We start from the raw sequence: 14,605 nt of genomic DNA on the forward strand, positions 1-14,605 counted from the left end.
GCATAGTCTGTGTGGTTTGTAGATTGTAATGGATTTTTTACCTTCAGTCCTTTTGGTATGATGTCCATCCGTTTGCATTTGGCAAGGAAGATGATGTCTGTCTATATCTAATCTAATCTGGATGTTTAGAGAAGTCTCTGATACTTCTCAGTGTTTTCTGTTTCTGACTACCACCCTTTTGTTTCATGTTGCTGTAAATTTCTCATCAAATAAGGATGGTTGGTTGTGGCTGGAGCTCACTCTGGAATCACTCAGTGCTAATTTATTCTTTAATGAACTGCTCAAGCAACAACCTCCTCATTATCTGCTCATTGCCACAGACAACTTTTGTCTCATTCTCTTCATATTTCCGCTTCACATGGACACTACAATTTAAAAATTAATGTCAACTCCCCATTGAAACTCAATTAGAAAAAGCTTATTATACCAGCAAAACAGAGAGGCATCAAAAGAAATAAAAGAACTCCCTCAGAACCTGCCTTACATTCACTTCTAAAGTCAGTGACCACACTATCTGGTCATATAATTAATGTAGAGGACATGGACTTAGGAGATCTGGTTTCTATTCTTAATTCTGACTCTGGCTGCAAATAGCTATTTTGGCACAGTCTAGGTGGTCAAGTTCGAATTGAGCACCGAGGGGATTTTCAGAGCTGTTTTTTTTAGCACACCTACATGCTCTGAACATCCAGTAGGACAGGTATTCCATATGGGTAGTTCAAAGATATGGGCTCAGATATCAGTTTCCAAACAGCATTTTCAGAAGTGCCCAAGGGATCCAAAAGATTTCTTCAATGTTAGCAGTGTCAGAGGTAGTACAGGTGTTCAGTAGGTCCTCACTGACTGCACACAACATAAAGAGCCCACACAAATTTCTGAATTACAATTTGGCTTAATAATTTGTTTCATTTCCAGTTATGTAACAGGGCTGTGTCTGCTTTTTGGAGTGTTTCCCCACCTCAGCTCCATTTCCATTTCTGAGGTATTTAAATGTCTGATGTCACTGCTGGCTCCAAGGAGAGAGCTGTGCCGATAAAGCTAAAGACATAAGAAAAGGTCTGTGTCTCCTACTTCAACTCCATTATCAAATGTCTTATGAGAGGCGCAGCTTTCTTTGGGAGCAGAAAGCCATTTCCCCCTCACCACCCAGTTTGTGAGGGGTCACCCCAGGTCCCTCCCCCTGGATAGGAGGAGAGAGGAGCCAGAGAGAGTGCAAATTCTCTACTGGCTGGAACTGTTCCTTCCATGCATAGGCACTGACTCTATGGGTGCTCCAGGGCTGGAGCACCCACAGAAAAAAATTAGTAGGTGCTTAGCACCCACTGGCAACCAGCTTTCCCCTTCCCCTCAGTGCCTCCCGACCGCTGGCGGCCCTGCTAATCAACTCCTCTCCTTCCCTCCCAGCACCTACCACCCGCCGCAGTCAGCTGTTTTGCGGCATGCAGGAGGCTCTGGGAGAAATCAGGAGGAGCAGGGATTGGGTATGCTTAGGGGAGGGGGCTGAACTGAGTGAGAAGAGGTGGAGTGGGGGTGGAGACTTGGAAGGGTGGGGGTGGAGCAAGGATGGGAGGGGGTGGGGGAGGGGCCTGGGGCAGAGCAGGGGGGTTGAGCGCCTATGCTTCCATGAAAGTCTAACTGATTCTGGCCATGACAGCATGTTGTCCAGAGTTTCCATGGTTGGCCTATTCCAGAAAGAAAATGAAGTTCTGCAGAGCAGAGCAAAGTTTCCTATCTAGTTGCGGTGCACGTCAAAGGGGAGATGAACATCAAGGCAGAGTAGGGGCTTGTCTATACTGGCAATTTACAGCGCTGCAACTTTCAGGCTCAGGGGGGTGAAAGTCAAAAGTCCCATGCGAACGCCTGTTCTCACTTTCTGGTGACATTGTAAACAAGAAGTGGGCAGCATTATCTCTCGTAAATGTAAACAACTTGTTTGTCGTAGTGATTGGCTGAACGAGAAGTAGGACTAAGTGGACTTGTAGGCTCTAAAGTTTTGCATTGTTTTGTTTTTGAGTGCAGTTATGTAACCACAAAAAAATCTACATTTGTAAGTTACAGTTTCACAATAAAGAGATTCCACTACAATACTTGTATAAGGTGAATTGAAAAATACTGTTTCTTTTGTTTATCATTTTTACAGTGCAAATATTTGTAATAAAAAATAATATAAAAGTGAGCACTGTACACTTTGTATTCTGCGTTGTAATTGAAATCAATATGTATGAAAATGGAGAAAAACATCCAAAAATATTTAATAATTTCAATTAGTATTCTATTGTTTAACAATGAGATTCAAACTGTGATTAATCAACAACCCTAGAGAATAGCAGTTGCATGGACTCATTTGCAGTGGGCATTTGCCATGCTGCCTGGTTTGCATAGCTCCATAGACAAAGCAGAATCTGGCAGGGACATCCCTATACACAGGTTGGTCACAAGTATTCCATTCCCCTGTCCATACCTATTTATGATGCTTTTCTATGAATTCAAGGTTGTCAGATTGTTGGACTGATCCAGTAAGACACACATTGGGCTGGACAAATAAGTGGGTTTTTTTGGTTCACTAGCCAGACCAAATTTTAAAGAAAATGTCAGGTCAACTGAAAAAAAAAGTTTTGATTTTTTTCGGTGAGCTGAAAAACTAAAAAAATTGAGGGTCAAACAAAAACATTTCTTTAGAGTTTTTGAAGCTTTTTAAAATAAAGTTGAAGTAAAAGTCAAAACGAAAAATCATTTCAAATAGGAAAATCAAAATGATTCATTTTGAAAATGTCAAAATGAAATGTCACAATTTTTTTCAGATTTTTTTTTTTTTTTACCAAAACAATTTGGTAAATTTGTGTCAGTTGACCCAAATATGCATTTTTGGTGCAAAAAAAAAAAAGTTGTCTGAAAAATTTCACCCCGCACTAGCCATATGTGTTTATTATGAGGACTGCTGAAGTGATTGACTTGGGATGGGAGGTGGGGCAGCAGAAGAGTTTTGATATTGTGACATGAATGTTTAATGGTATCTTGAAAATTCCCTGGCTGGCCATCCGGCTAAACCCTGAGTATTCAGACCCCTTGAGTGGTCAAATATTTCATCTGATTTTCCAACATCTTCACAGTATGCTTTGAAAATACCTCCCCTATTTTTACAGACCTTACAATGGTATAGTGAAACTTAATTCCTGAATGTATAGGAAGTGATCGGATACTAAGGTGATGAGTTCAATAGAAAAGTCTGCAATGTAAATAATGTCAAGGTCTCTTTTATGCACTTTATCACAGCAGCTGATCAAAATACACAGTTGATCCTCTCTATATTTCACTGCTCAACTATTAAATTTTTTATAACCAATGAGCACATACTGTGCATTTATCATAGTGAAAACACAATGTATTGTCCAGTCTTTCATAGGTTTATTTCCATTTTTTCTCTCTACTGTAATTTTTAGTTTTCTTTTATTGTTTTCTTTAAAATAATTTAAAAAAAACTCTTAACTATTCTCTTCCCACCCTCCCACTTATTCTGCATTTACATAATTCAAATTAATGTTTGTGTTTATTACTTTATAGGATGATTCTTCTTTTTACTACTGTAGTTTGACAATCATTCTATTTTCTCATTTTTCTGTGCACCACTTTTAAGATAAATTACAATTTTAAGATCCATTTGTGCATTCCTTGCACACCTTAATGTTCAATCAGAACAATCAGGACCCATTAATGTTGACAGTTTGTGTTAGTATACTGGGGAGAGGGTATGCAAGAGAGCACATCTTTGCACACATATATCAGAAAAAATTAGTCGTCTTTTAAAACAAGTGAAATTACATTTTTCAATTTCAATAAATGAATAAATAAATAAAAGCTAGTTAACATTTTTAATTCAAAAATATTTTTGACAAAATATTGTCTTTTCTCTAAGTGAAAGTGTTAATGGAAATGTTTTGCTTCCTTCAAAAATGTTCAGCTTTTTAATTAAAAATAGAAAATCAAAAGCAACCAAGAAACTGGAAAATGTCCACAAAAAAATTCTGCAATATTTTTTTAAAATAATTAAAATTTTTCATTTCGATCAGGGGTTATTTTGGTAGAAAATACGTACCATTTTCTAACCTTTTCTAAAAGTCATGTATTTTCTAAATTTACGTTTAATGTAAAGATGAATTTAGGCACTCAAACAGCCTTATGTTAACCAGTAGACTAGTATTCTAAGACATTTACAAATATGGGTATGTCTACAAATAAGCAATAGATGTTTTGGTTAAAGTTCTTAGTGATGGAGTGGAGGAATTTATTTAAAAAATTCTGTAGATACTTAAAATTACGAAGTTATTCCTCAGTAAAGTATATCTCTCTTTAAAACAGGTTTTAATTTTGGCTTAAGCAATTGTTGATAGTATTCTTTTAAGTTATGTTGTTGTTTCATCTATGTTGCTTCTAGAATTCTGGCAATGCCTTCAAGATTTTTTTTCCAATTTAGTGGTTACAAATGAAAAAATCTGAGCTGTTTTGCAAACATATTAGACAAGGTTGTATATGTTGGGCTTGATTCTTTCCTCAGACTAGTGTAAATCAGAAGTATTTCCATTTGAGTTGATAGTTACATTGGTTTTCCACTAGTTATGTTAGTATAAGAGAAGAATCTGGCCTTATATGTAGCAATAAATAAATTAAAACCTGAGGTATTTTTGATATCTGTAATTTATATGACATTTCTTGTTTTTATTCCATTTTAACACCCTATTCAGTTTTGGATGCCTTGAAAGACTAGTAAAACGTATTGCACTGGAATAAGAGGCATAGGAATTCCTTTCAAGATATCCCGCATTCGGTCCATGGGTTTTTACTGTCGTAATAATGCCCATTGAGAATGACATTCAATTTCAGCTGTTGTACAACCTTTGGACCTGATCCAAGGAATGTGGAGCATGTGCTAAACACCTACAATTCCCATTGACTTTAGTGGGAATTGTCGGGCGTGACGTTGCACTCTATATGATTTTAAGAAAATATGCTAATGAGTGTGAATATAATGTAACTGGAATATGCTTCATGCAAAAGGTCTCTTGTAAGGTATCATTATAAATCTTATAATCTACTGTATGTGTTCATCCTATTTGTATGAATGTATCATTCTTGTATCTGAAACTAGAAATATAAAATATAACTCTGAGGGCCTATTGTAATTATGCAAAGTGTGGGCCATTAATGATGGTTTGGAATCTTGATGGCTTCCATCAACTAGGACAATTGACTGTAGATGGCTCTGTTTACTTGTAAGTCTTCCTGTATACCTGTGTGCTGGCAAGTGGGTAATGAAATCTTACAGTGCGTGATCATGTCACCTGAACTGAAATCCATCTTTAACCTGGTGCTGTTCCATTTAGAAGGAGGAGTGGGAACCCAGAGAGGGATAAAGGATTCTCGCCTTATGCAAAAGATATATAAGGGGGTGGAAGAGAACAAAGGGGGCTGCAGTCATGAGAAATCCCCTAGCTACCACCTGAGCTGGAACAAGGACTATACCAGGGGAAAGGATTGTGCCCAGACTAGGAAGGTATCCGGTCTGTGATAGAAGCTTACTGAAACATCTCTGAGGGTGAGATTTTATCTGTATTCAGCTTTTTCTTACTTAACTAGGCTTAGACTTGCATGTTTTATTTTATTTTGCTTGGTAATTCACTTTGTTCTGTCTATTATTTCTTGGAACCACTTAAATCCTACTTTTTGTATTTAATAAAGTCACTTTTTACTTATTAATTGTCCCAGAGAAAGTACTAATACCTGGGGTGGCCAACAGCTGTGCATACCTCTCTATCAGTGACATACAGGGCAAACCCTGTATAAGCTTTATACAGGGTAAAATGGATTTATTTGGGGTTTGGACCCCATTGCGAGTTGGGTAACTGAGTGATAGAGACAGGAACACTTCTTAAGCTGTTTTCAGTTAAGCCTGCAGCTTTTGGGGGATGTGGTTCAGACCTGGGTCTGCGTTTGTAGCAAGCTAGCATGTCTGGCACAACCAGGCAGGGCACTGAGGTCCCAAATGGCCAGGGAAAACGGGCTCAGAGGTAGTCTCAGCACATCAGGTGGCAGTTCCCAAGGGGGTTTCTGTGATCCAACTCGTCACACTGGGGCTCAGCAGATTCTCAGCACCTCAAAAGATCAAGTTCTTTGCCAGTTCGCTCATGTTGCTTAATGAAGCAGATTGTTATAGGCAAAAGTGTTTCACATTTTCATAAAATCATCATGATCCTATTTTCATTATCATGAGCACTATTTTTTCTCTGTTGGCCTTGATTACTTCCACGGGCATCAAAATATATCTTCATCTGATTGTGGGATGTATGAGTAATGTGAGGATGCCTTTCTTTCACAATCTGAAGCACAATATGTAAGAGTTTGTTGGATGAAAAACACAATCCATGCCAGTTACTAACCCTAACTAGTTTGAAGCTTTAATAAGAAAGTTTTAGGACAATATACTGCCACCTCAATCAAGCAGAAAGCATAAGTAAAGCAGATAGAGCAGGATAACGTAATGATCCAGTCCTGGGGCGCAGGTAGGCTGTTTCTGTTATCATCAGATCCATGCTGGTCCAATCTGGTGTAAGTCCTGTGCTGCTCCACACCCCCTTTGTTAAACACACATCCTGTATACCTTTTCTTGTAACATGATTCAGGTGCAGATTATTAAAACTGCCTCATCTATTAATATTCTATTCTAAATATATTGTCATATACACTGACCCAAAATCCTTTTAACTGTTGCATTTTTACTTATTCTGCTAAAACTCTAATTGGTACCTCCTTCACTATCTTTTTTTAAGCTCCTCCTACTTACACAATCCAGCTGTCTTTTCATTGCCTTCATGTATTTCATTGTTTCTTATGTTTGTCTTATTCTATCTTATCTGCTTATTGTGGCTTTGGGATTACTTGTTGGCTAGCTCCTTTCAGTCAGTGTTCATCCTCCCTAGTCTGTTTTACTAGGCAGGTCTACATCTGGCTAGAAAATCACACATTTGTCTGGTTTGCTTTGCCCTGTTATGTACACCGGGGTGGCCAATCTGAGCCTGAGAAGGAGCCAGAATTTACCAACGTACATTGGCTCTTTGGCACAGTAATACATCAGCAGCCCCCCATCAGCTCTCTCCCTCCCTCTCCCCCATTCCCAGTGCCTCCCACTCACCGGCATCCCTGCAGATCAGCACCTCCCTCTCCCTCCCCGCACCTCCCAATCAGCTGTTTTATGACATGCAGGAGGCTCTGGGGGAGGGGGGCGGGAGGAGCGAGGGCACGGCAGGCTCAGGGGAGGGGGCAGAAAGGGGTGGAGTGGGGGGCAGGGCCTGTGGCAGAGCCAGGGGCTGAGCAGCGAGCACCCCCCGGCACACTGGAAAGTTGGCACCTGTAGCTCCAGCCCCGGAGTCGGTGCCTGTACAAGGAGCCGCATGTTAACTTCTGAAGAGTCGCATGTGGCTCCAAAGCCACAGGATGGCCACCCTTGATCTGCACAGACCAAGAGTCCAGGGTAGATAGGACACAAACCAACTTTTTGATTTTTTACAACCTTTGAAAGCCGTGTCAACAAGGCACATTCAGAAAGCAAAAATGTTCCCTTTTAAATTGTCTTATAACACTGTTAAATAGATATCTACTTCTCTAATGTTATTTAATATAGTTTTTATAACACAGTTCATTATACCTATCTTTACAAGCTCATTGCATAATGATAATGTTTTGCTGAAATGAAATTTCTTCATTATGAACCTGAGGTTTGTTTCCAGTGTGTAAGCCTTGAATTGAAGTTAATATATTCCATAACATTTAGAACTTCAAATATAACACTGTAAAGTGAGTTTTCATTTAATTTTTAGAACACACAAAAAAAAAGTAATGCACTTCAGGCAATTGGATTACACTAGACAGGACAGTTCATTAGAATGTTGAAAGAACTTTGCTTGTTGTGTGGAAGCCTAACAATGCTTTCACATTATATATTTTAGTTCATTTTGGGGCTCCAGTCCCAATAAGTGAAGGACCCTGTATCTCAGGTTGTTTTCTTTTTTGTTGACCCAGTGCATCAGTGCCATGGTGGTTCAGCATGTCTTCTCCTTGGTAAACCATTAATGTAGAGCAGTGATTTTCAACCTTTTTTCATTTGCAGACCCCTAAAAAAATTTTAATGGAGGCACGAACCCCTTTGTAAATCTTAGGCATAGTCCTCAGACCCCCAGGGGTCCATGAGCCACAGGTTGAAAACCACTGGTCTAGAGGAAGAAAGGAAGTTGGATGCGTTTGAAAATGTATCAAATGTAGCAATCTAATGTCTGATGGACATTCATGAATCTTGTAAAGGACCTTAGTTGGCTAAGTGACCCTAAGGAACTTATATGGACCCTGTATCAGCAGAGACTCAGAGTAATAGGATGGGCTCCTTTGGTCTGCTTTTATGCCATTTTTGAAGTGATTTGTTTCCGATAGTACTACATCAAAGTCCCCAGAACAGCTTGTAGCTTTAACTCTCACAGTATATGGATGCACCAGACCAGTGGTGATGGACTGTGATTTCCAAGTTACAGCATTTCCTCAATCTCAGACACGTCTGTTCAGCAGGGATTTTTGTCATCTAATAGGCAGAGATGATTGGTTGTTCAGATTTTTTTTTTTAAGTTGACATTGTCTGAGTTTGTGTCCATGTGATTTAGCTGTTCATTTAAATTTTTGTGTGAAGATGGGTGCTTAATAAATCATTCAATAAACAAAACAATTACCTTAGCGTCTCTTAACTTAATTTTATATTACTTTTTGAATTGCGTCACTATCTTTGTATGAAGCCAAAACAGTAAACAGAAGTGAAATATATATATATACACACACACACAGTATAAGTACATGTACATACTTTCTAAAATTGCACTAAAGGTCTGATTTTAAAAAGTTGTCTCTATTTTTGCACCTACAAATAATTGTAGATATAAATGCTCCTGTTAAATGTCAGACTACCTGATTTCACTCTCACTTAGATGTCTGTAGTGGGCACTTTTCTTTGCAGATGCTAAACTGTGTTTGCAAAATTGGAAGCAATTTTAAAAATCTGTCCCTAAAGACCTGCTCCCACAGAAGTTAATGGGATCTTTGCCATTGACATAACTGAGTCTGTAAGGATAAAATTTATCCCTGTGCAGGGGGCTGGAACAAGGCCTACATCTTGCTCGAATCATCAAAATAAGACTGAAATGATGCATAGACCTTGTCCTGGCCCTCCAATCATGGATGAACACCTTGACTGAGGATTTCAGGGTTGCATTACTTAGCTGCCTTAAACCTGGAGCAATATAAAAGGAAGAAGTACAATTATTCATTTGAGTGTATTCTGCATAAAATGTTTCGATTGTATGATAATACAGCCTTAAAACTGCAGAGTCATTCAAAGTACTGTGCAGGGTCAGGAGAAAAAGAATATAGCTTGCTAAGTGTTCCTCATAACTGCAGAAAAATAAGTGAAATTAGTTTGCAAGTGAAACACTTCCTTCAGTTTAGGAGGTTGTAAATATTTTAAGCCACAAAGGACTTAAGTAACCTTACCATATTTTACAAAATAAGATTGTTGGAAGGAAGCTGTCATTCCCTTATAAAGCAGGGCAAAAAGATTGATACTTCATAAAAACATAAATGAAATATGTATATTCTTAAATAGTGTATGTCATCATTTAAAAAAATTACTCAGGATAAAAATACTAATTTAGCCATCAACTCCAACTTGTATCTCAAAGCTAGAAATATTTTCTTTTGGAATCAAATGAATGACAAAGATAATAAAGTAATAAAGTATTGCATACCAGGCAAAGTATGTGCTTTTAATAAAGACAAACCTCCTGAGTGCTAGAATATACTGTAGGATCAGATAAGCATTTCAGTCTATGTAGACAGTATAGATATAATTAGATTTGAGCTGCAAATAGTCTACATCTCTCATGTGGATTCTCTTTTTAACGTAATGTAAATATTGTAATGTCCAAAAAATTGATTCTCTCCATTCATCATCTTTATGAAAATTGTATCTTATCACAAGAGACCATCATGAGATTTTTCCTAAGTGATATAGCACTGGGCTATTCTATAAAAATGATATGAATGTGGGAGTGAGAGTATGAATCATATCTCTGCTTGACTGCACTTGGTAATGGTTTATCAGCTCCATACCCCCTCGACTGATTAAGAGCTAATAAAGTGAACACTTCTTTGTGTGAATAGTAATGTTACGTTTCCTTTGTACGAAACATTAAACATACTCATGTCTCATTAATGCCTGTGTACTGAACTGGAAAAAAACTTTTTGTAAAGAAGAAAATCAGAATCTCTAGCTCAACGGTTCTCAGACTTTTTTTTATAGGGTGGCCCAAATACTCATAAAGAGATGAATCGTGTGTCTACCCCCTCCCAGTCAGGATTGCACGAAGCACATTAAGATGGCTCCTATTTCCTGACCCTATTAGAGGTAGGTAGAATGGCTCCTCCTCCTTGTTCCCAGCTTCTCCACTAGGAAGAGCTTGGACACCTGTAGAATGAGCTGGAAAAAAGGAGGAGCCAGCACCGCAGGCTGTGCTACCTCCACCAATCACATATTGGGAACTGTGTCCAAGCTACTCTGGCCTTAGGAAAACGGAAGGGACAACTATTTCAAAAGAAAACTTGTTGAAAATATGATTGTTGGTACAACTTTAAGTGTGATATTTTTTTCCCTTACAGGATTACGTACTGCCATCTTCCTTTCCAAAGTAAATGGCTCTACGTTGGAACAGAGAGGGGAAATACACATATTGTAAATATTGAGTCCTTCATTCTTTCTGGATACGTTATCATGTGGAACAAGGCAATAGAACTGTAAGTGTGGACTTTTCTATCACTTTCACATTGCTGGCCGTTCTTTTCAGACCAATCACTAGAATGATTTTATAGTCTCCTGTTTTAAGGAACATTTTGGTGCAGTACTGATTGTGATTCATTGTGAGAATTTTTCAAGGAAATTCAGTTTCTAGGTATATTGTAGTGATATCAAATATTGGTTTAAAAAGAGATATTTGTTTGGGACCCTATGTCATTAACCGAATAAATATATTTGCTTGAAATATTAAATAAAATACAGACAGTCATGGATTCCACAAACTCAGTAAACATCCTCTGGACCTAACTTTTTCATTGAACATACGGATTGGCAAAATGTGATCACCAGATCCTCTAGCCCAGTGGTTTTCAACTTATTTTCATTTGCGGATCCCAAAAAAATTTCAAATGGAGGTGTGGGCCCCTTTGGAAATCTTCAACATAGTCTGCAGATCCCAAGTGGTCTGTGGACCACAAGTTGAAAACCACGGCTCTAGATTAAGGCCACAACCTGAAAAGATGAATGGCGCCTATTGGACTACACAGCTTGCTGGAGAATTTTTCCCCCCTGGTCCAAGTTGTAGGGGAGGTCATAGCCAGAATGTATTGTCCATGACCATGGATGCTATGGCTTCTAAATGCCATCCCCCTCAGAGGTTACCTCAGTTTACCTATGAAGTTTGTGAAATGGGGAGAGGGTGTGATGCATTCTTGGGGTGCCCTGGACTGTGGGGTCAATTTGTTACCCTCCCTATCTCCAGTGAGAGAGGGAGCCTTGCTGGTGCTTAACTGGGTGTCATCTTCCTGACAACACCAGCCTGTTAGCCACCCAAACAATCTCCTCAGGACAATGTTAGCGCTCACTTTGCAGGTTAACAATTGGTGCACCCCAAATCCCAAACTCCTTTGAAGCATTCCCCTGTGATATCAAGCTCCTGTCACTGGCTACTCACAGAAATACCAGGTTTTCTATCCCCAAAGGACCGTGTACACATTAGCTTGTTTGATTCAACTGAGGATCACTTCCTATATAACATCACAGCACATCTATAGTGAAAACAATCAAAAGATTATTATCAAAGGTTAAGATTTAAGAGATAGTGAGTAAGAATAATAATGAAACACAGAAAAGTTACATATAAAGCAAAATTATAACACGCTTCCCAGAATCTACCCTAAACAGGTTAAACCCTTGTCTAAAGTAGTTTCTCTCATCTCCCAGCATCTCCAACCAACATGGCTGGCATCCCTCTTTTATGAATGCTAAAGCACTATCTTGGTGAAGGATCAAGAGGGGTCCTTCTGCCTGCTCCTTATATCCCCCAAAATTCATTATTTTGTCTCCAGAGGTCAGGATGACCACCTGAGGGTTATTCCCTGGTGTGCTGACTTCATGGTGACTTTATTTCCTCATGTTGACTTTGTATGCATTATCTTTTCTTCCAATGCTTAATTTAATATGAACCGATGTAGGCAGGTGAACATACATCCTCTGTCTGGTAGAAACCTGTTTGTCAACCCTGCCTTGGAGGCGCACTGCACCGGCCCGCCGCCGCCTTTGCAGCCTGAGAGCATGGGCGCCAAAAGCTCCCTAGAAGTGGGAGGGGCCCACCGGTGCTTGGACCATAGCCCTGCCCCTTTCCTGAGTGCTGCTCACTCCTCTCCACCTCCTTTCCGCCACCATCACTCACCTTTAAGGCAGGAAAAAAGCGAGAGGCAGAAGCTGTAATCTCTAAAGGACTCTTTCTCCATTGGTGGTGAATGCTACAGGTCCTGCCTCTCACTGGCTGGCCCAGCTGTAGGACTCCTCCTCCTGTGTGCTGATGCTGGAGCAACTTAGCTTTATATCTTCAGGGGCGGTAGAATGGGCAGGGGAGGAGTCAGGGAACTGTGGCCCCATCAATTTTAAAAGTGGGAAGGCTGTGCCCTCCCACTTTTTGCCAGCCGTGAGTGGATGGAGAGGAGCGAGTGGTGGGTGGGGCCTTGGGGAAAGAGGTGGAGAGGGGCAGGGCTTTGGGGTTGGGCACAGCATGGGCGGGGCCATGGGAGGAGATGAGGTGCCGGGGAGCAGGGCCGTGATCCAGGCACTGGTGGCCAGTGTTCCCTCTAATTTTTTACGTTCATGTGCGGAATTAATTGTGTTACGTGCACCAGTATGGAGGTGATGTGTGACACATCACCTTCATATTGGTGACGTAACAAAATTTATGTGGTGAGGGTGGGCCAAGGGGTTTGGAGTGTGGGAGGGGGCTCAGGGCTGGGGCAGAGGGTTGGGGTGTGGGGGAATGAGGGCTCTGGCTGGGGGTGTGGGTTCTGGGCTGGGACCAGGGATGAGGGGTTCGGGGTGTAGGCTGCCCCGGGGCTGTGGTGGGGAGAGATGACTTCCCCCAGCCCCGAGCTGCTGCGGGCCATAGCAGCTCTGGCAGGGCTGGACTGGGCTGGGCCGAGGGAGGGGCTCCTCTCCCTTGGCTGAGGCACGTCCGCACTGGGGCCAGCAGTGAGGGATGCTTCTCCCCGCCGTTGCAGGTCCACGCTGGAGCTGTCGGGGATGGGCGCCTCTCCTCGCCACAGCCCTGAGCCCCTGCGTGGGGTTTAATGGGCAACTGTGCAGCTATGCAGCCACGCAGCTTAGAGGGAACTTAGCTGGTGGCCCCCCGCTTCTAGGGCGTTTCCGGCACTCCTGGGCATATCCTCCCCAGACAAAAGACTCAGGTGCTGCCTATGGGATGGGACAGATCTTTCACCTTTCTCATAGATTCATAGACTTTAAGGCCAGAAGGGACCATCATGATCATCTAGTCTGACTAGTTTATAACTGCAAGTGACCCGTGCCTCAGGCTGCAGAGAAAGGCAAAAAGTCCCAAGGGTCTCTGCCAATATGATCTGGGGGAAATTCCTTCCTGACCCCATATATGGCGGTCAGTTGGACCATGAGCATCTCAGCAAGACCCACCACCCGCCAGACTCCTGGGAAAGAATTCTCTGTGGTGATTCAGAGCCCTCCCCATCTAGTGTCCCATCACCAGCTGTTGGAGGTATTTGCTGCTAGCAGTGACAAGTGGGCTACATGCCATTGCAGGCAGTCTCATCGTTACCAGCCCCTTCATAAATGTATCAAGCTCCGTCTTGAAGCCAGTCAGGTTTTTTGCCCGAACTGTTCCCTGTGGAAGGCTGTTCCAGAACTTCATTCCTCTGATGGTTAGAAACCTTTGTCTAATTTCAAGCCTAAATTTGTTGATGATCAGTTTATATCCATTTGTTCTTGTGTCAGCATTGGCACTTAACTTAACTATCTCCCACCCTGGTATTTATCCCTCTGATGTATTTATAAAGAGCAATCATTTCTCCCCTCAGCCTTAGCTTGGTTAGGCCAAACAAGCCAAACTCTTTGAGTCTCCTCTCATAAGGTAGGTTTGTCATTCCTCAGATCATCCTAGTAGCCCTTCTCTGCACCTGTTCCAGTTTGAATTCATCCTTCTTAAACATGGGAGACTAGAACTGTGACAGTATTCCAGATGAGGTCTCACCAGTGCCTTGTATAATGGTAATAACACTTCCCTATTCTACAGGAAATATCTCACCTTATGCATTCTAGGATTGTATTAGCTTTTGTGATGGCTCCATCACATAGTCATCCTGTGATCAATCAACATGCCCAGGTCTTTCTCCTCCTCCGTCACTTCCAACTGTAAGTCCCCGGCTTATAGCAAAAATTCTTGTTGTTAGT

At 41.0% G+C, this 14,605-nt stretch overlaps 1 protein-coding gene across 4 annotated transcripts in view; it reads left to right on the plus strand.

Annotated features, from left to right (window-relative positions):
* Positions 1-14,605, plus strand: part of STXBP5L (syntaxin binding protein 5L) — a 444,549-nt gene that overhangs the window by 236,002 nt on the left and 193,942 nt on the right. For all 4 annotated transcript variants that reach the window (XM_084624313.1, XM_084624314.1, XM_084624315.1 and 1 more), the window contains exon 5: positions 10,744-10,878. In XM_084624313.1, coding sequence (XP_084480439.1) covers positions 10,744-10,878 — 135 coding nt within the window. The remainder of the gene's footprint in view (positions 1-10,743; positions 10,879-14,605) is intronic.

This window comes from Lepidochelys olivacea (genome assembly GCF_965140295.1).
Source record: "Lepidochelys olivacea isolate rLepOli2 genome assembly, chromosome: 1".
NCBI classification, from domain to species: domain Eukaryota; kingdom Metazoa; phylum Chordata; order Testudines; family Cheloniidae; genus Lepidochelys; species Lepidochelys olivacea.